We start from the raw sequence: 20,833 nt of genomic DNA on the forward strand, positions 1-20,833 counted from the left end.
GCTAACGTGAGAGAAGGCAGAAACAAGACAAGAAGTTCAATTAAGTTGGGCACCAAGGCCCAGTGGATTTCTTGCCGTTTGCACTCCGCCTAGAGTTGCCGTTGTTTCATAGCAATGCAAACCAGACGAGAGATGCCAGCACAAATGCCATCGTGACACTGTTCTTTCGTTCACCAATCAGCGAAGAAGCCGAACTAGCAACGTTCATTGTCGCATAACCCGTGCCACACTGATTCACTGCCCTCTGCGCCGCCGCATCGTACGTCTTTCGCAGTCCCGTAAGGACCTTTTGGCCACCAGTCCCACTAGTTCCGTCGCTTTGCAGCGCCTCGGCATACAAAGACATGAGGTTGCGTGCGCAGGCGGAGCAGGTAGGGTCCGACCCCCGTGGAAAGGACGTGCCTAGCGCAAGTTGGTAGAAGTAGAGATCGGCGGGATTGGTGTTGTGAACAGCGTTCACGAAGCAGTAGGTATTCGTAGACGGGTCGATCTGGCAGCCGGCATTGCGCATTAAGGGGTAGGCATCGAGAGCTGCAAATAAAACGCGTTAGCCTACTGATGCTAACGGACGAGTTGAGATACAAGAGAAGGGGGTGTGATCACAGGCACACACGCACGGCGATATCAACGGCTAAGAAACTGTATCAAAACAAGGCACGATGGTAGGCACTTGTGGAGGGTAGGTGGGAATAGATGGAAATACGTTGTTTCGGCAGGGGAAGAAATAAGGGCGGTTGGGAATTAAGAACCAGCGGTCGTGGGCGTCGAGTACGGAAAGGGGAAACGGGACCTGAACGCAGACAAGGAAGGTTTGGCTCACCAATAAGAGTATTGACGGCTCTAGAGTTCCCATCATCCAAATCCTCCTTACACTGCTCCCTCAACGACGTAGCAAACCCAGCCATATTGATGTTGCACTGATTGGAGGCTGTATTAGTGTTGCAAGTCCCCCAGATCAATGTATTCAAAAGCGTCAGATTGTTCTGAGCCTATCATTACTGAGTTAGAGAGTCGGATATACGCGATTGAAAAAGCAATCTTGCCTTCAAGAATTCATCTGAGCTCCCAACCAACAACCCGAAAGGTCTGCAGCTTCTGAATTCCGCCCTGTTCAACATATCCGTGAAGAAGTTGAAGCAGCTGTTTGAAGAGAAATTTGTGCTGATGTCAGAATCGAACGGTTGAGGGAAAGGCGTCGGGACAGGTGGTGTTGTAGGGGGTGATGAGGGGACGGTGGGAAGAGGTTGTGCTGTTGCTGCCGTAGTCGAAGTGGATGGCGCGGGAGACAAGGACGTCGCAGACGGAGCAGCTGATGGAAATGCAACTGGGGACGAAGCATCTTGACGTTTCTGATAATGATGCAGCTCGGGAGGTATACCATCTATGGGAGGGTGGCGAGACGACGGGGCAAGTATAGGCGAAGGGCTCAAGATAGGTGGCGGTCCACGGTAGTTACATGACGGTCTCATTTCTTGCACTGCGTATCGCTCTTGCGAATAGAACACGCCGAGGAACTGATCGAGCCTCAGGTTAGAGAGTTTTAGATTCCAGCGGGAGCGCTCGGATGACGGGGAGAACCACCGCTCTGATGTTGTGAGAAGGATGAACGCAATGGGGATGAGAATGGCGGCCCATTTGAGACGGCGACCGACTTTACGCTTCGTAGCCATTTGATCCCTTTCGACATTGCTTGGGTGGCGAACGGAGAACTTTGACGACGTCGGGAGCGGTAGGGGCGGCGGGATCAGTTTATTCTTTTGAGGACCTTTGGACGCTGTTGGCTCGAGGGAACGTGATGAAGAAGATATCGACGGCGGTAAACGAGGTGATGGAAGAGGCGAAAGATACCGACTGTGTGGGCGTGGAGAAGACCCCGGTGAGCTAGAAGGCGAACCAAGGGGCGAGGGCGTCCGCGTCTTCGAGTAGGAAGACGAGGGCGAGCCAAGCTTCATTAGTGTCGTGGGCTTCGCCGCAGAGGGTGTAGGTGATGGCGGTGGGGTGAACATTTCTGGCGGCTACTCTTCACAGCGATGCGTAGGTGGGGGACGACGTAGACGTGGGCAGCAAAGAAGCGAAAGATGTGTGAGAAGGAAAGTGATGACTTGCAGCCAAAAAGGACCGTGCTGATATAAAGAGTGTGGATGCGTGCGTTCACGTTTACTGATACGGGTGAAACTCGGACTGGATGTCTTCTACTTCCCAAGACTGTACACTGTGACACAGATACTTCGCCAGAAACGCCCGTTTATGTGTTTCCGTCCGGGAGTCCTTTGTTTCCGGCCAATCAGTGTTCAATCTGTGATGTTTGACGGTCAGTGACTTGGGGAAACTGCAAAAGATGATGGAACTGCACGGCAGCTCTTAAACTATTTATGATGGAAGATGCTGGTCCGCGTGCGTGATGGGCCCAAAGATTTTGGGATTGTGTACTCACGTTGCCTATTCGCGACCCCTCCGAGTTCTCTCCTTGCAAGTGTCGCCGAGCGCTGACCGTTGCACTGTTTGGCTGAGAACTGGGACGATTGCGAAGCAAAGAAACACCCAGATTCCCTGACTGAGGGAGGTTATCGATGCAGGCGTAAAAGAGTGTCGGCGACCGTAAGGGAGTTCAGGCTTCAGGCTCAGGAATAGCAAAATGGGTATCCGGGAGAGGAGTTCTTCAACTCAGGCCTTTGAGAAGGAGAAAGAAAGGACCGCCGTCGAGGGGGAAAGGAGAGGACCGTGAAATGATAAATCTGACACGGCGCTTGCGTCGGACAGCCTGTTGTTGTACAGTTCGTGTGCCTGACACGGGCGATGGGATCTGAACTGATCGCGCTTCTTACACGTGGTTGCTGCCACGCCCAAATAAAGAAGCAACTGCAAAGGAGCTGCGGGGGCCCCTCTGTAGCTAGTTGGTCCAAGGTGAGCTATACAATAGTCTATCGACTGTTCTCAAGTTGGAAGCAATAATTAAGGCCGAATGGAGTGCACCTGGCGGGTCAAAGAGCGTGCAACATCTGAGTCGATGCCTCAATATCCCCACTGCAAGGCCGTCAGCTTGACAGAAACTCATGTCTGACAATCGGGCTCGGCTGTGAGCCCAGAAGAAGGCTAATACGCTCTACCACCGCTAAGCTAAGTACGATTTGACGGAGGGCCCTCATTGGGTCGCATCAACATCAACGCGTGAACCGTCGATGCGATAAAGCGAGTATCCATTTGTAGTAGACTGCGGGCCACTTGCCTCCTCAGTAGCTCCCGCCCTGCTCTTCCGCGGCGAGAGTCGATCACCCCAAAACAGTCATAATGTGATTGTGTTTCGCTTTATCTGACCGCACGTATCATTTAGACCCTGGTCAGACCGTTCCATTAGGTAGTTCTGAGCACGAAGAGCTGCGCGTGCTAGCACAATCCTGCGCAATCATTAGCTTCGAGAAGTATCAATTTTAAAAAGCCGAGTACACGCATCATATGGGGTGATTATCGTATGTAGCCAGTAAACCTCGCTTTCTGGAATGCTCTGGTCCAGAGAGGATCCAGCCGTTTGATTATACCTATCTTGCCACGAATCATATAGGCCTAGGTGTCATAATTTTGCAAGGCGCTATAGCCAAGTGGTTACGGCGACAGATTAGAACTGTCTAACTTGACCATTCATCTGTTCCTCTTTGAGGGCGCAGGTTCAAATCCTGCTGGCGTCGTAAGATAATTGTTTTTGGTCAACCCTACCACGGCAAAAACACCATGATACATTGCTATTTATTGTCCATTTCATACTGAACGTTCTAAAACACATACATCGCAGGAAATACTGTCATGCACAAACAAACTATCTTTGCTCCTTTTTGATCTGAACCAGCGTCAAGGGACATCCATACGCTCGTCGTTCGTCGAGCATCGTCGTGTTTGGGACGTCCGTGGGGTCAATCTTTAGCCGCCTTGTGTATTGTACGGTGCGCAAAGCGCTGAACAGAGGTGTATTGTGAGCCTTCTCAAGTTCGCCCTGGAAACTTGAGAAAGCGGCGTTCTTGGTGCGGATTGTATGGATGGCCGGGTACAGTGCGTGGATACACGGCCAGAAATCTACATGTGGTCTCTCATTGGTAGATATATTGATATTGAGTGTGGCAATGTGTACCGCATCTCGAAGCATTGGAAGGGGGCGGAAGTTGTCGCGTCCATAATCGGCTAGGTTTCTTTAGGTCCAGCATGATATCCAATCGTTTTGCGCTCACCAGCAGCGAGGATTCTAGGCGATGTTGATATTCGCCTCCGAAGACAAGAGTCTCCGACACGTCCTGGACATCACAAATGATTTCGAGTCGCTCCGCCTAGAATAAAACGCGTCTCATGAACGTGTCGATGCCCGCCAGATCGTCCGTCAGTTTCAAGTTCTTCAGGCAAGGTAAGAAACACGTTGCTTACAGCCAATCCGCTTTCTGACCAGTAGGTAAGCAACGATAGAGGGCCAGCGTTTCGAGACCACCTAGGGGATGGAATAATTCTGCGAGCTCATCAAAATCGTTGATGCGGTTTTGTTGTGAAGTGCCAGAGTCGTCAGATCGTTCCAGCGAACGGGAACCCCACGAAGAACCAGCTCCTTGAGCTCACGACCGTCACCCCGGAAGAGCGTGCGGGGAAGTAGCGCTCCAGTTGACACGTCTATCCGCTCCTTAGTCGCATTGCTCGTCGAGCCATCTACAGACTCGTCTGTCGTTCCTTTCATGTTTGCCCTGATGGTTAATCGGAGGTGCAGAGCTCGAATAATGGGGGCCCTAGTAGAAGAAAGCGCCTTGATGGTCCACGATTTATTGAAGTCAGAAGTCCTGAGGGTCAGGCAAAGGAAGCGAATGCGATACAGCTCCTTCAGCACGGAGACGACGTGTTTTGGTGGGAAGCCGTGCCTTCGCTGTTGAGGCAGTACATGTCCGTGCGCGAATTTTCTTCCTAGGGGATCTTTAATGGAGCACCTCCTGACTTCACGAAACGCATGTCATGCTCGTTCCCCGACACAACAATGGTGCCGTAAAGTCGAGTATCACCTTGTTCCACCGGCCCAGTGTTTACTGATCGTCCTACTTTCGCCTCTCGTCTGGGGGTGGAGTGGATCTGGGGGCTGATGTCGCGAGTTCGAGGATTCTCTCTCGTTAATATGTCCTTTGGCAAAGCGCAGATAATATTTTTGTTCCGGTCGGCTTGGCCAGCTGTCATGGATGCATCGCTATCCTCGTTGTAGCGGGCAGCGAGGGGTATTCTTCGCCGGTGCGAATCGTGCGATAGAGACATACGCGTTTTCGTGAGGCAGAACACAGACGGGTGAGCATGCTTTATCTACGGCTAGCCACTCGAGAGGTCCTAGGGTCAGGCGTCAGGCATCATCCGTTAATTGAGCATGCTGGACGTATCCACTTCTACGGGTCAAAGCAGCTTTGCAGCACAATGCAAGTTAGCTCGACGAGAGGTTGCAGAGGGTCCCGACGCTTTCCTTTATATCTTACCGTCACAAAGGGAAGAGGAATCGGAGTATGCTGGCAGAACCTCCTGCTTTGAACGAAAATTCTTGAAACATGATGGCAGAAGGAGTATTAGATGTGGCTCGTTAGAATCCTCTCAAAGGGCAACCCGAACCGAGGACTCGCCCCTGGAGCTTTGCAAAGCTAATGGGGCTAAGAGAAAATCCCCTTGGTCGTGAGCAACTACGTCGTAATTTAAATAGGCGGGGCGAGGAAGTGTTTCGGGTGCCTCGCGGAGAAGACCAGCATGTAGCAATTCAGGCTGAGTGGCCTGACAAACTTCAACCCGTCCATCAAGAAGATGGTGACTGTGGGAATATATCTCTGACTGTGAGAATATAAGTAGCCCCCAGTAGGTTGTATATTCAGTTAGCACTCACTAGTACTCAAGTGCTCACTGCTTATTTATCGTATGCATTATAAATGGCCTCCTACCAGAATACATACATTGATGCTGGTGTGGGTTTGAGCCCAATTGGATCCCGAACGTTTTGGGCATTCTAGGTTCTCGATTCTAGAAGGTTCAGTCGGCGATGCAATGTCCGTGACCTAGAAGTCTCTACTTTCGATGTAATGATGCTTGTGCCCGCCGGAACGGCGATATATAAGTCGTACCACATGCTCGCTTCTTTCTGAACCATAAACTATGTTATACGACTCAACTCCTCCTTATGAACACCACTCCCACCTAACCTTTGCCCGCGAACCCCTCAAATCTCTATATGTCTTCCAACGGCTTTTCACCACCATCCTCCTTGTGCCATGTTGGTGGATATACTACCTCGTTCTCCCCCGTTCCTACCGCCCACGCCCCTCCTGGTCGCTCAAACAAATCATATTCGTCAACTTCACTCGCCGTATCTCAAAAGTGACCGAAGTGGCCGGGATGACATGGGGTACTCGTAACCCCGAGGAGGAGGCCAAGGACGGAGACCTGCAGGAGACGAGGTTCGAGTGGATCGAGCCGCTACCAGAAGAGCTGAGATGTGGTATTGTGGTTAGTGAAGGGAATAGGGTGCCTTTCAAACGCGTCGGGGCATTCATATGGCCCAAGGAGGCTCCGCGTCCGATAGGGGGATCGGCGACACCGTCTCCTCAAATTCCCCAGTTTGACTTTGAAGCAACGTCGACGGTCCCGACGGACATTGAAGCGTCTGCTGCTGATGCGTCCGTCATCGGGATCTTCATGCATGGAGGCGGGTACACGCACATGTCTGCGCACGAGAAGGCCAGAACGTCGAGGATTCCACGGACGCTTCTCAAGGTAGGCAAGCTGCATACTCGCAGCATCCGTACTTACCTTGCAATTAGGAGAAACTGTGCTCGCAAGTCTATTCCGTTGAGTATCGATTGCTCCAGTTTGCACCGTTCCCCGCTGTAGTGCAAGACGCTGCGGCTGTCTACGCTCACGTCGTCAAGACGTTCCCGAGGTCGAAGACTGTATTGATCGGCGACAGCTCTGGTGGGAATCTGGTATTGGCACTGGCAAGATGGATACGCGACGAAGGAAAGTTGCGCATGCCTGATGGACTACTGCTACTGTCGGTGCGTCTGATCTTCATTTAGTTGTTCCAGTAATTCGCTGACGACGATTAGCCTTCTTGTGATACATGTAATTCAATCATCTTTCCTTCTATCATACGAGACTAACGACTCAACGCAGCGCACGCCATTCCTGAAACATACTCGTCCCATATCCCCCGCCCGAACGCCTCTACCGACTACCTGACCGACACAGTAGAGCCACGAGCGATCCTGCAAGCGACGTTCCTCGGATTCAAATACTATCCGCCCGACCACCACCTGCTCAGCCACACCGATCTCACCCAGCGGCAAAAAGCAGTCGAAGAGAGCCGGCAGCTTCGGGAGGTCGTGCACTCGGAATACGTGAGTGCCGCGAGTCCGAGAGTGCTGCAGTGCTGGGGGCACGAAGTTGCGCAGCACGACTTGGTGATGGGCATCGAGTCCAGCGACGGCGAGTCCTCCATGGCCAAATCCCTATCCCAATCTCTATCGCCGCCGTCTGGACCGATATGCCAGTCCTCTGCGTCGCAAGCCTCCCTCGCCTCGGTGATTCAGACGCCGTACCGTCAGGCATGCAGATTCTCGGCACTGTTCGCGCACTTCCCTCGGACACTGGTGGTGATCGGGGACGCTGAGCGGCTAGTGAATGAGGTCAGGTCGTTGGTGAAGGCGATGGAGAAGGATTGCGTGGATGTAAAATGCCATTGGGCGAAGGACGCGCCGCATGATTTGTTGATCATCCCTGAGGGTTGGTGGGATGAGGGGGTTAGGGAGGAAGCGTGGGTGGCTGTTAGAGAATGGATGAAAGGATTTTGAGATCCGTAGGACATTCTCCCGAGGACGATGGTGTTGGTTGGACTATTACCCATGTACTTCTAAATTTACTTTGATTGCTCTTGGGCTCTCCTATCGCGCTCCTATCAGCAGCCCGTGATCGGACATCATAGGCGCTTCTCTAAGCTGGCTTTGGCTCTTTCAAGAAGGGTTTGTGAGTGAGGTCTGTTTGAATCGCAGATGTCTGGGACTATTGAAGAGCGCGGGAGCAAGTCCGACGCGTTCAAAGGAATCACACAGAAACTCTTCGGCAAGCTAGCGGCTCATCTTGACGCATCAAAAGAATCTGAGGTTCGACTCTACGCGATTACATCGAACGCCACTTACAAGTAACAGGACAAGCCCTCAACACCACTACGGTATGACAATATACCTGACAGCTTGAAGCCCTCAAGGCCGCCTTATCAACCCCACAACGGTTATAACTCAGCAGCGAACCTCGTCGGGAGCTTCGATGCGCTTTCGCTCACTGGAAGGCCGCCTCAACCACATAGCAACTCTGACCCAGGAACCGCTTTCGTGGGGGGCTTCTATGCACCTCCACCGATCGCTCCGAATCAACCACCCCCTTCGGCACCTGATCTGCGATTGTCGGGCGCAGATGGTTTTGCGCCAGGTCCTCTACCACGCCCGCCGGCGATGCCTCTGCCATACCAACCTCAGCCGCAATCGTACGACCAGAGCCCTCCAAAGACATCGCTGACCATGCAGTACGCATTGCAGGCCCCCGATCAGCAGCATCGCCCATTCCCGCCACAGCTGAACACCCCGCCCTCTCGTCCGGTTTCCTCGTCTATGTTGCCTTCCAAATTGCACGATCTCAACCTTTACGCGGCCCCAGTTGCGCCGAAGAAGGGCTCGAAACCCCAGGCGATATCACACAGCGTTACCATCTCGTCTGATTCCTCAGATGGTTCTTATACTGCGTCGCCCAAGCCCTCGAAGAAGGCTGCCCGCCGACGTGTGTCTTCAGATCCCCCCGCTTCCGCCGCCCCGTCGACCTCCAAGAGTGACGGAACCTCCGTCCAGTGTAATGGAACTACGAAGGCAGGCAAACGCTGCACCCGGCAAGTTGCCCGCGATGCGAACACGACCGGAGACGTATTCTGCCACCAGCATAGCAGAGAGGTACTGGCTTCCAGCGGCTTTTTTGGCAGAAAGAATGGTGAATGGGTCAAGTTTGAAGGTACGTATCGCGTATGATACAGTGCCGTTCCTCTGGTTTGGTTCATTCGGTTTGGGTGATCACAGACTGGATCCCGTCGTACCTCCAACCTGATACTCAGGTGATGCTTCGCTCGGAGATGGAGAAAGCGAAGACATCGAGTGATGTGCCAGGATACATATACACATTCGAGATACTGGGTCAGCACGCCACCCTCTCATGTTTCCTTACTTGCTGTTCAACTCCCTTCGGTAGACCTTGACGCGCCGACGATCAAGCTAAAAGTTGGGCGCGCAGTAAACCTGGTAAAGCGAATAGACGAGTGGAGCAAACAGTGTTCCTCGAAAGAGCAGGTTCTTCGAGGGTGGTACCCTGGGGTAGTGGAATCAGAGGACGGCGATGACGATGGCGGCATAAGTTTGCTCAAGGGAAAGGTCCGTGCTGGTACAAAATGCCCGCTTTGTCATCGCTTGGAACGACTGGTGCATCTGGAACTTGCGGATCTGGCGTTCGCACAAGCATATCTGGACCCCAGCTGGCCGGATGTGAGTGAGCCGCCAGAGGTCTCGGGCAACACGACGTCCACCCCGAAGAACAAGGGCAGAACGTACGTGGCGCCGTGTCCGGACTGTAAGTGTCTCACTCTCGCCCTTTCATACACACTTGATCCCTTATGCTAACGCGCGTGTAGGCGGCCAACTTCACAAAGAGATATTCGAGTTCAAGCGCGTCAAAAAAGGTCGGTATAAGAATAAGGAATGGGAGTTGATCGTCAAGCCTGTGATCGAGAAGTGGGGTGCCTTTGTGGAAAGCTATGTCTGACCATGATGGAAAGGATGAAATTGTTGTATCGTGTAGAGCTCTAAACTCGCTTCTTCCACATGTTTTGACATAGTCGGCTTTCCTTTGTTGTTTCATATGCTGTAGCTCGAGGTTGATTACTTGTATGTATAACTTATGACGGGCCGTGCTGGACACAATTAGATGTAAACGATGTATCATCAATTACTAAACCCATACCTAACTGTTGTAACTGTGAGAACGAGAATAGTAAACTCAACTTGCGAAACATGAACTTGCACTTGAGCAATTGAAACTCCGAAAGCAGGACTTTGTGACTGTGGGAATGAGATATTAAACTCAACTTGCGAAACGTGAAGTTACACTTGTGCAATTGAAACTCCGAAGATCAGCAATTGAGACTCCGATGCCTTACACATTGCCGCGAAATGCGAGTACAAGCTGCGAGCCCTTGCTAAATTCCGTGTAGAAATAACCGTTTCTTCGCGGTTACTCGGGCATGTAGAATAGCAGTTGACCCTCGCAAACGCGCGAGGGACTACATAATTCAAACTACCTATTTATCTATGTGTGAACAATCAAATGTATCTACATATAAGGACAGTGTGATTATCTAAACACATAGTGCGATTCGGAGAACACTTGAAACATGCAACAGCAAATCCAACATTCCGAAGCCCCAGAAAATTGACACTTCCCTTAGCCAGCAGTATAGCTTGTGCCCAATAAGTGGTTTCTCCTATTTATTAGATATTCAGGGACTGATGAACCGTACATGCCATATAGTCTATTATTATCATTATACCTGCAGCTGCAGCTCCGGCCCCATATCCGTATCCTAGTTTAGCCAGGTCTCACAATATACTGCATCAATTCATCGCCTCAGTAAGTCTGCCCACTTGGCCTGCTGCCACTTACCTGCCCTGCGATGAACAGTGTACCTGTAAGGGGACACTCCTATTTTCTCTCCTTTCCTTCATCCCATGGACTCTTACCTACATTCCCTTCATTCCCCTTCGTTCCTTTTCGCTCCCTTTCCTTTCCACTTCCTTTCCACCCACTCCTTTCGCATCCGAGCCGTGTCCGGTGACTCCGGAGTCTTCCCGCACTTCGGACACTTCGGACTTGCTCGGACTTGCTCGGACTCATTTTCGGACACTTCGGACTCGCTCGGACTTGTCTATACTCTTCGGGGCTCGTCCGGGTTACCTCTATCCTTTTCCCCCACTTCATTACTCTTCGCCCTTACTTCCCCAAGTCGCTGGCACGACTCCTGTGCATTTACCCTCCACTTCATTATCACATGTTTCCTTGTACCTTGTGATATTCGTTCGGACTTGTGGCTGGTGTACTGTACAGTTATCCTGCATTCCTCTCACGCTACTACAGTATATACTTCGCTTCCTGGCATGGAGAATCCTTATCCTGTTCTCTTTGGATTCTCCCTCTGCTAGGTGAGCAGCCCTCTCATGTACTGTAGTTAGTCTTATTCATTATCTTTGGATTCTCCCTCTGCTAGGCCTGTGCTGTCGGCCATCTTGAGGTTGCCCTTACAGTACCCCTTCCTGTTGTTAAGGACTGTGTCAAGGGGCCTCCTGACTTGTCCGTACAGGGGCGCAGGAGCGCGGATGCACGGACAAGCGGAGTGCACGGGACTTGGCTTCAGCTTTGATGCTGCGCCCTCCTAGCCCTGCAGTGTCCCGATTTTGGAGAGAGCAAGGTGAGAGGTGGTGTAAGGGCAACCTCAAGACGGCCGCACAGTGCAAGCCTAGCAGAGGGAGAATCCAAAGATATGAATAAGTCTAACTACAATACATGAGAGAGCTGCTCACTGTTAAGAGCCACACTCGTGGGGGCTTGGGGATACACGGACCCGCAGGTGCATAGTTCCACGTAGAAGTGTGGAGGGGAAACGAGGGAGCGAGGACGTACAGGCTTGGCTTCGGCTACTGGCTGCGCCTCCCACACTCTTGTGTGCCCTGTATTTCCAGAGGGAGTCCTACGCAGGTACCGAGGGTATGAGCGGAGGCGAGGGGATGCAACGGAGGGACCTCAATAGAGAGGCGAGGATGCGAGTGCGGAAGGAACTAATATTCGAACTAAGGTAACTGTATGTACTGTACAGGAATATATACTGGGGAACACGCGGCATCCGCGCGTTCACAAAACAGTAGTGAGTCCAGTCATAGTAAGTACAGTGTGCTCGAGTATGTACTTAGTCCATAATCTGAGAAGTCCGAGTGGCCGCATGTATGTGCGGCCCGAGTCCGTAGCCGGAACACCCATTAGTAGCCCCTAAGGGGCCTCCTAGATGAGCCTATAACACTTCTCTGTATTACACATCGGACAAGCCTCTCTGGAGCATTGTTCCCCAACTCCCATCCAATACATTCCCAGTAGGATTCTTGACGTAGGTATTTCCCACTCACTGTATTCCATGTGTAGAAATAACCGTTTCTTCACGGTTACTCGGGCATGTAGAATAGCAGTTGACCCTCGCAAACGCACGAGGGTGTTATGGTCCAACGTTTCTTTTCTTTTTCAACCATCTCTCCTTATCTTATTGGGCACGTGATGTATTACCCAAGCATCTATATTATAAAAGACGGCCTTTTTTCCCACGGGATAAAGACAAAGACAAACCGGTCATCTCGGGCTTGATCTACAATAGAAATCATCTGCGCACTTTCTCACGGGCCGAAGGACCTAGCCATCTGATTGGTTGCGTCCAAAATGGGCACCGAATGAGCCCGGCCGCAGGCCGGGCGATGAGGTGCCTTCACTGCGTGCAAAGCACGGGTCAACGGCTAGTAGCTACTTACGATATGTTACTCACATCATCTGGGTCGTCTTACTAATAGTCTCAGTCAGCGCCTTGCCGCTACTGCATGGGCGCAGTCAACAAGCGTCATACCTCATGCAGCTGAGCTAAGCATTCCATGGAAAGACGGTAGGATACAGCATGTAAATAGACATGAGGACGTGATGCGATTCGGAGAACACTTGAAACGTGCAACAGCAAATCCAACACCATGATCACTCACTTTATATGAAGTGAGACATGCAAAGGCAAGCGTAAAGCAACAGGCTTACCTCAGGTCTCGCCTGCACCACGAGAAGAGAAACAACGGCAGCTGTTCAAGTACATCGTTAACTTCACAATTGACTATTGTAAGGGTTGAACCCTTTCGTTCCATGCACTCCGGCTTTCCCTATCCCCTATCGACCCCTCTCCGACTCTTCGGACGCGCTCGCACATGACTCGGACGTCACTGACCCGTACCGGACACACGTGATAACGGATCAGACAGCGCGGATCAATACTTCGTCTCCCTTTTGTTTTCGGACCCTAATATTTGGACTATACTAGCACCATTAGTCGTTCCTGGTTCCTTTTCGTTTCGGATACTTCCGATGTTTTCTTAGCTACAAAAACCTACTGCACTGGTAGTTAGAATAATAAGATTTGTTCCCCCCCACATCGAGTCAGAATCTAAGTCGTCCGAGAAGCTTTCCTCCTCCATTGTCAGAGTTCGCCGTCGTCCGAGTCCGAGTCCGATCCGAAGCCAGTTCTCCTGCCGTCCTTATCATTCTCCTGCCGTCCTCATTGTACTATCCGAAGCCAAAGTTGTTTGCTCCGCGTCCGAGCGTGTCCGAAGCTATCCGAAGCCATCCGAAGCATCCGAAGTTCCCTACTAGTTGTTTTCACTCTCGGACTCATCGTTTATCACACTTAGTTCATTCGGGTGTCGCACGGACTTGTCCTGCCGGAGGTGGACCTTCACATTTCATTTGACTATACTACTAGTCTACGTGTATATTCACTACTACACTATGCAGTAGGTCCTTTGGACTATTGTTGGATTGCTCATATAAGGCATAACCGGTAGGCTTTTCGACACCTACATATATATTTGTTAGGGCAACACTAATACACTATAAAAGCGTACGCAGAACCAACAAGAATTGGAGTAAGAAGGAGTAAGTTGAGGAGTTAAGAGGTGAGGAGAAAGTACAAAGACGCTGAATTAGGCACTATATCAGTGGTAATCCCAAGAGAACGAGTTAACGTCTCTGGGTGTTTATTAGGGCACTTATATACTACTATACATGCTACCTCCGCATGTCTATCTACACGCTGTATCCTACCGTCTTTCCATGGAACAGTTGGCTCAGCTGCATGAGGTATGACACTTGTTGACTGGGCCCATGCAGTAGCGGTGAGGCGCTGACTGAGACTATTAGTAAGACAGCCCAGATGATGTAAGTAGTGTATCATAAGTAACTATGCTTAAGTAATACATCACGTGCCCGATAAGATAAGGAGAGATAGTTTAAAAAGAAAAGAAACGTTGGACCATAACAATATTTGCTTCTAATTTACTACACAGAACAATCCTTTGCCGGAACGATCCTCAAGTAGATTCATACATCTGTGACCGCCTTGAGCAAGGTATTTGCCATCAACAGCATATCCAAAAGGGTAAGCAAAAGGTGGCCAATCCCAAAGCCTTTAAGCATAAGAAGGAGGTGGAGGAGAATGTACCCCCCGCAGAGCCAAACCCAGCAAAGTGGCAACGTCTCTCAGCAGATAAACAGCTGGCTCCTGGGCTGCTTGTCCAGGAGGCTACTATGGAGACTAAGTGAGGCTTGGTTGGTATCAACTTATACTTATGTGTAATAAGTAGTCACAATATTGCGTTTACATCGTACTTGGGGCTGATAGTGAGGTTACGAAGGTTTCGGAGTTTCAATCACACGACTGTCATCGAAGTTTTTGCTTTCGGAGTTTCATTTGATCAAGTTACGCTTATACTTTCGGAGTCTCAATTGCTCAGATGTCAGTTGTGATTCGAGTCTTCGGGGTTTCAATTGAACAGTTATCAGTTGTTTGTTACTCTTTCGGAGATACAATTGCTCATTAGCTGAGTTTCAATTGACCAATCACGAAGTTGAGTTGGCCAATAATTTTGTCCAGTGAGTCCCCTCATAATAACTGTATACGAGCGCACTCAGTGGACGTCCAGTTAGTTCAGCTTCGTTTCGGGACTCCGAAGATTGATCGGCGGAGAGGATCTCCTTATTACACCTGCGGTTTTAGTAGGAGCGAAGTCAGATAATGTGTGAGCAGTGATCAGCGCTCAGTGACAACGTGGTAGGTGCCAAGTGAGGTATTCGCATCGTTCATATCCAAGGACGAACTTCCTAGTCGCCCCGATGCATCAATATCGACCTCCAAGAAAAAGTTTTCTAAGTGGAGTGCCTTTTGTAAGAAGCTCATTGACATGCTATGTTTTCGGAATGAGTTAAAGAGTGGTCAATGTTGGAGAGCGTCTGATCGTATGTCTCGGTGCCATATCCAGAGCGCTGAGCGCTGAACTCTTTTGCATATATAGAATACGCCAGGTCCAGCCCCAATCAATCCCATTGGAATGAGTATCCTCCATTCATGATTGACGGGATTAATTACCGTATATGGTATGTCTTCTCCGATTGGCGCATATTTACAGCTGTTTGCCCATGTGGGCGCTGAGTTTTCTGGGGACTGTCCGTTGAATTTATACCAATTGAGGGAATTTTTCGCTGCTTGACAACGAATTGCTTTGACCGCCAATCCACCAATCCTCCAGTGCGTCGGGGGTATATAACCTCAGGCTCATACCATGCACTCACTCACCGCACTCCCCGTATCACCGCCTCCACACTCAAGCGGCCTGTCCAGTCAACTTCGTCCTCTCTCAAATGTTCTTCTCGATGCAAAGCTCCACGCAGCCGCAAACATCTGGCTCAATGTCGCTCCCACTCCCAGCCACCACACGCACCTCTCCCTCCACTACTACTAGCCCCATCGACGACTTCTTCGGCAGCACACGCGGAAGCAGGCATGACCGCCGCTTCTCTGTCTCTTCCAACAAGGAAGACGACCTCCCATCGTACTCGGACGTCGAGGCTCTCGCTCCTCCGTCATACTCTCAAAGAGGGCACAAAGAGCCTGTCACTCTCGCCATGTATCTATTTAAATTTGGATTTTGTGAGTACTCGCCTCTTTTTACATACTTAAAGAACACTTTCTTATCGTTCTTTTTCCAGTGTTCCCGCCATTCTGGATACTCGGAGCTCTTATCCTTGTATCAGACCTGCGTTCCCCGGACGCAGAAGAGACCTCGCTCCCATCATCGAACGGCGTTGAAGCCGAGCACCTCTCTTGGCTCCCGGACAAGACCCCCGCCGAGCGAGCAGCTATCGTCCAACAGATCCGCAATGCGGAGGTGAAGTGGGCAAAGAGATGTCTTGCAGCACTTGGAATCCTGTGTGCGCTTGGTTTGGCTGCTGGCCTCGCCATCGGGTTCGCCTTGAAGCAATGACTGCAGTCCTCACGCACTATCACTCGCCACACTACCAACACCATCCTCACCTTCATCACATATCCACATCCACGACCCGTGGTCCCCGACGCCTTTCCTTAAAGTCATTTACGACGCCATTTGCAGCTCCGTTGTATCCATTATATCATTATTTCCCCTCACCTAGACATATGCGGCAGGAGACCCGCTAAACCAGTTCCCATGTATTCTTATGTAACATCACTCCAATACCAATACCTTACACGCCCTTATAAGAGATTACCCGTTTGTGTGCTAAATGCCGTGCACTATAATGAGCGATTGGCACATATCGTGACATGATGAACACCCCTTAAAAGAAAACATTCTGAGTTTGAGAGTACTATTCCAGATATACATATAGTACGGCCGATCCTTGTGTTGGTAATGACAATCGGGGCGGCGGCCGTAGGGGTGCCAACCGTCCCCGTATGAAGGGGTTGTACGGTGCGTATGTACGGTATATATTGCCGTCGCCGTATAACTTTCTAGCCGATCTTTGTACGGTTCAGTATACGGTCGAGTGGCACCCGTATGCAGTGCTTACCTTGTTAGGTAATACGGTCCGTATCCATATGTGGGAAAACACAGTGACATAGCAGGCTCTCCAAATGGTACTGAACTGGTATCCATTTTACCAAATCATGACTAGATAGTTACCATCTGGTGGTAATTGGTGGTAATTAAGGTGAGTGTGGGGGAAAATATCTCCTGATGCACGCTTAGAAATATTTCTCAAAGCACTGTGTAAATCTATCATGTCTCATAGCGCGGCCTAAGAATCCCTGGCTTACTACCTTCTTCTAACCCCTCTCCCCCATAGAACCCCCATCCGCACTCGTACGTATAACGCGACTTACCACATATATAAACCGCGACCCTGCGCATACGTACTTACTTCCTGCTTGTCTTCTTACCTATACGTTCATCTCTCCAATCTACCGCTATGGTCGATTCACCTCGTCTTCTGAGTGTCTTCCCTTCGAGGTTGTTCCACATTTCTACTCCCAAGTCATAAACATTCCAATACAATGGTCAATGGCCTGTAGGTCAGAATTTAACAGCCGTGCACGCGCTCTGTACAATATGCATACTTAGGTATCGGATGATGAAACACTGCACCATCCGCCCACCTGGATGCCTTTGGGGGGAAGTCGCTGTTACATACTATTAATCTAGCTAGTACCTAGTGTGTAGCTATATGCTGAAGGACGGAACAATCAGAATTGAGCGGAAGGTCCGCTGCCGCTGCCATACGAGAGCGTCAGCTCGTTACGGAGGCGGAAAGCCCCCAATTCCACGAATTTGAAGAGAAGAGTTCTACATATGTACCGGAGGGAGGACGAAGACACGAATGGAAGTGTTTGCTATTCGACGAGGGCCGGCGTCTCAGATGGTTACCAGGGTAGTTGAATACTTGAAGGGTAACGAGTCATGGCATAGACTTTGTAGTGAACTGGTCCAGCAAACCGTCCGTAGTTACAGCAACAAGATGCGCCGTAAAATGGGTCACGATCCGAGAGAATTATTTCTTCATCGGCGGTGCCTCCTCTTGGATGTCTCCAGCTTCTTTCGCCTTGCGCTTCTGAGGATAGAGTAGTTCGTAGACACTGGTAACACCCGCGATTCCATCTTTCTTGAGGAACATCTTCATGTGCCTAAGCAGTACTGCCGTTGTGTCGAACGCGGGACGGAACGGCTGGCAGTCGGACTTGATGGGGAGCGTCGCCTCTGCTATACTATAAGAAACTGTGAGCATGTCCCGCAGGCGAAGTGCCAGTTCGCCCATGTTATGGAAGGGAGGAGATGTCGAAGAAATGAATCTCAGGTCTTCGTTGGCCAATGCGTTACGGCGCTCCTTGTCAATGGCGATGATCGGAGAGAAAAGGGTTTCATAGCCACGGCGTTGGTTCTGGAGAGCCTCTGGGTCAAAACCAACATTATCAGGATAATACTTGAAAATCGACCACATATCTAGCCACCATATGGACTCCAGGTCATTAGGACGGGAGCCGAGGAAGTTTTGTGTCCGTAACTTCGTCGTCGTGCTGCATGGTGGAACGCCCGAAGCCGTCAGGACGCGACGAGTTCCCCCTCTCACTCGAGAGAGTCGAGTTTGGACTGTGGCCCATCGTCATACATGATTCTTGGCCTGTGTAGCCCTCGCCGGCGCGAATAATCGCCTCAGTGAATTCATGCACGTGAGTAAAGGTGTCGTTCTCTGGACGGCCACTCTGCTTGGGATCCTCAAGCCCCCACATTCGCCCGTTATTCGTAATAGAGCCATGCTCCTTTAACCTTTCCAAGACGGCGTTCAACATTGCGTCCGGCACAGCGGGGGTGACGGTTTGGAAGAACTCGAGGGATACAACGGAGATCTCTGGGTGATCTTGGACGACGAGTTGTCTTTGGGTGGTGAGTTTGCAGAGCAGAGTGAGTGATACCATTTGCGCGGCGTATGTTTGTTCTGTTCTGGCACGATGATGGAAGTCGAGAAGAAAGATGGGTGGTCTATTGGGGGATGCACGTGATCTCCCTATCTCTCCCCTATCTCCTGTCTCTTCCCTTTGTACGCTATAGTATATAGTCATGTAGTTCTTCCCTCGTCTCTCTATCTCACTTCTACGCTCGATAGTCGTCAAGCGCGATTTCTCCATGAAAACGTGCCCCTGGCTCTCACCGCTTCCAAACTACGCGCAGTGCCACGCCTGCGAGACACAAACGGCAGATTTATCCCAAGCAGCAGAGAAGAGCGAGCCTTTGCTCCCTCCTCCTGAGAACTCATCGCAGATGGCGCCCGCAGACATTCCCACAACAAACTAGTTTAGTAGACAGAAACCTACCTCGAACGTGTATCAATGTTAGGACCATTGGCTGGGCTACTTTCATTAGCAAGCTAATGCTAACACACGCAGGCGAATGGACTCTAAGATACTAATCCTCGGCCAATTCGATGACGACACACCAGAATATCCTCCCCCAGGGTTCCTCACCATCCTCACCCTTCCTCTCGCAACACACGAACCGTACAGGCTGCCCGTCCCAATACCTCATCAGGTCGAACGACAGTCCCCCAGGAAGCGCAAGCGCAAGCGACGGACTAAACTGCAGAAAGCCGTAGCAAAAATCCGTCGTGATCAGATCCTATCAACGTAGATATGAGTACCCATATTGTGATCGAGGCAGCCGACAGCAACTGCGCAAAAGAAGAGAAGCTCACTTGCGGCCCAAACTCTACTTCTTGCCGATTCGCGACGTCGCTAAAATGAGATCGTCGATCAGAAGCGGAGTAGAGGTTCGCGTTTGACAGGGACCGCCTCTTCTTGCCCTTAGATCTTGATGAGGACTTGGAGCTCGAGCTCGAGGATGAGGTGTTGGATTTCGAGGATGAGGTGGATGCCAGAGACAATGATGACGAGGACTTGGAGCTTAACGACGACGACGACGCAGAAGATGCACGAGAGGACAAGCATGAGGGCGGGGACGATGCAATACGGACATGCGATACGTCATCGGCGATGGACTGGATGGGCGGGAAGGCAGGAAGACTCGCTTGATCAGACGAAAGGCGTTTGTGCTCGAAATGCGGCATCGTAGCAATTAATGGAGAAAGCGCCCATGGCTTGGTGGGAGAGGATAAATCGTGCTCCAGCACGGGGTCCATGTACCTACAAAGTCAGGCGTGCTGATGCAACGGGTGAGAAATCTCACTTCATGAACTTGAGCGCTGCTCCGGAGCCCCAAGGCAACTTTAGTGGTTTATCAAACGTATTCCCAAAAAGGATGTCGTCGGCAGAATGGCGGGTCAGGAAGCGACCTGCCCAACGCGTGACGTCAGCCAGGGTATTACTACAGGCCTGAAAAGATTACAACATACCTTGGACTTGGATACTCCAGGTGATTCCTTGTCTGTCTTCTCTGCCGAAATACTCGCTGTCTCTGACTGCGCCGTTCTCATCTACAAGGCCTTTGATGTTGACAACGACCTCGCCTTCGAATGCATCCGAGCGAATGGTGTGGGTCTGGTTTGTGTTCACTTTGGGCGTTATTGGGGTCAGCGAAGAAGGCGAGGGCCCCGCGAGAACGCGAAGACGAGGCATAGTCTTGAGCGGGGTGGTGGTGGTTTCAGAGACAAGGCGGAATCGTAGCGCGGTATATGGTGACCCGCTGCGCAGCAACCAGTGCACGGTATATTATTAGAAGGAATGTAATGGAAGAAGGTAGGCCGGCTACACAGCAGATGATTGGGAGGAGACAAGATGTGGTTGGCAACTGCGTGAATGACAGCCCTTATTTGGCAGGCCCCTATCCGTCGAGAGCTGCAGCGAGGAATAGAGCTCTAGAGATTCGAGAAGATAGATTAAAAAGCCTGAGAGCGGGGCAATATTAGCATATTGTAGATTGGGCGTCGAAGAAAGCACGTCGTGAGCACCTGCAGAGAAGATGCATCCTGTAGGACACGACCCCGTTATATCTTCACGCCAATGTGACATTCTGGGATCCGATCTCTGCAATTTGCTTAGTGCTACGCTTCGCGTGGGTGATTTGGTTGTGGTAGTGGAGGAGCAATGAGTCGATATTTCAAGGTCTGACGAATTCCACGTACTGATATAATGTTAATGTTAATTCCA

The 20,833-nt window shown here is 50.8% G+C and overlaps 8 protein-coding genes and 1 non-coding gene across 9 annotated transcripts; 4 read left to right on the top strand and 5 right to left on the bottom strand.

The window, feature by feature from the left end:
• Positions 1–106: 106 nt before the first annotated feature.
• PC9H_008371 (uncharacterized protein) lies at positions 107–905 on the bottom strand (the record flags this gene model as incomplete). Its single annotated transcript, XM_036777885.1, has 2 exons — positions 107–531; positions 821–905. The coding sequence occupies 2 exons, from the start codon at positions 903–905 to the stop codon at positions 107–109; spliced, it is 510 nt and encodes a 169-aa protein (XP_036629313.1).
• Positions 906–995: 90 nt separating this feature from the next.
• Positions 996–2,006, bottom strand: PC9H_008372 (uncharacterized protein; the record flags this gene model as incomplete). Its single annotated transcript, XM_036777886.1, has 1 exon — positions 996–2,006. One exon carries the CDS (start codon positions 2,004–2,006, stop codon positions 996–998), a length of 1,011 nt encoding a protein of 336 aa, XP_036629314.1.
• A 1,576-nt stretch (positions 2,007–3,582) lies between these two features.
• Positions 3,583–3,683, top strand: PC9H_008373. The gene has a single exon. It is a non-coding gene; the product is annotated as a tRNA-Ser (tRNA).
• A 1,246-nt stretch (positions 3,684–4,929) lies between these two features.
• On the bottom strand, positions 4,930–5,268 carry PC9H_008374 (uncharacterized protein; the record flags this gene model as incomplete). The annotated part of the gene is made up of 1 exon (XM_036777887.1): positions 4,930–5,268. The coding sequence occupies one exon, from the start codon at positions 5,266–5,268 to the stop codon at positions 4,930–4,932; it is 339 nt and encodes a 112-aa protein (XP_036629315.1).
• Positions 5,269–6,141: 873 nt separating this feature from the next.
• On the top strand, positions 6,142–7,835 carry PC9H_008375 (uncharacterized protein; the record flags this gene model as incomplete). The annotated part of the gene is made up of 4 exons (XM_036777888.1): positions 6,142–6,759; positions 6,807–7,040; positions 7,092–7,107; positions 7,159–7,835. The coding sequence occupies 4 exons, from the start codon at positions 6,142–6,144 to the stop codon at positions 7,833–7,835; spliced, it is 1,545 nt and encodes a 514-aa protein (XP_036629316.1).
• Positions 7,836–8,033: 198 nt separating this feature from the next.
• On the top strand, positions 8,034–9,840 carry PC9H_008376 (uncharacterized protein; the record flags this gene model as incomplete). The annotated part of the gene is made up of 5 exons (XM_036777889.1): positions 8,034–8,144; positions 8,190–9,039; positions 9,105–9,218; positions 9,274–9,648; positions 9,710–9,840. 5 exons carry the CDS (start codon positions 8,034–8,036, stop codon positions 9,838–9,840), a joined length of 1,581 nt encoding a protein of 526 aa, XP_036629317.1.
• Positions 9,841–15,561: 5,721 nt separating this feature from the next.
• On the top strand, positions 15,562–16,184 carry PC9H_008377 (uncharacterized protein; the record flags this gene model as incomplete). Its single annotated transcript, XM_036777890.1, has 2 exons — positions 15,562–15,850; positions 15,910–16,184. The coding sequence occupies 2 exons, from the start codon at positions 15,562–15,564 to the stop codon at positions 16,182–16,184; spliced, it is 564 nt and encodes a 187-aa protein (XP_036629318.1).
• Positions 16,185–17,727: 1,543 nt separating this feature from the next.
• Positions 17,728–18,859, bottom strand: PC9H_008378 (uncharacterized protein; the record flags this gene model as incomplete). The annotated part of the gene is made up of 2 exons (XM_036777891.1): positions 17,728–18,125; positions 18,304–18,859. 2 exons carry the CDS (start codon positions 18,857–18,859, stop codon positions 17,728–17,730), a joined length of 954 nt encoding a protein of 317 aa, XP_036629319.1.
• A 277-nt stretch (positions 18,860–19,136) lies between these two features.
• On the bottom strand, positions 19,137–20,302 carry PC9H_008379 (uncharacterized protein; the record flags this gene model as incomplete). The annotated part of the gene is made up of 4 exons (XM_036777892.1): positions 19,137–19,346; positions 19,423–19,870; positions 19,914–20,019; positions 20,080–20,302. 4 exons carry the CDS (start codon positions 20,300–20,302, stop codon positions 19,137–19,139), a joined length of 987 nt encoding a protein of 328 aa, XP_036629320.1.
• Between the last annotated feature and the right edge of the window lie 531 nt (positions 20,303–20,833).

Source organism: Pleurotus ostreatus (assembly GCF_014466165.1).
Source record: "Pleurotus ostreatus strain PC9 chromosome Unknown scaffold_6, whole genome shotgun sequence".
Lineage (NCBI taxonomy): Eukaryota > Fungi > Basidiomycota > Agaricomycetes > Agaricales > Pleurotaceae > Pleurotus > Pleurotus ostreatus.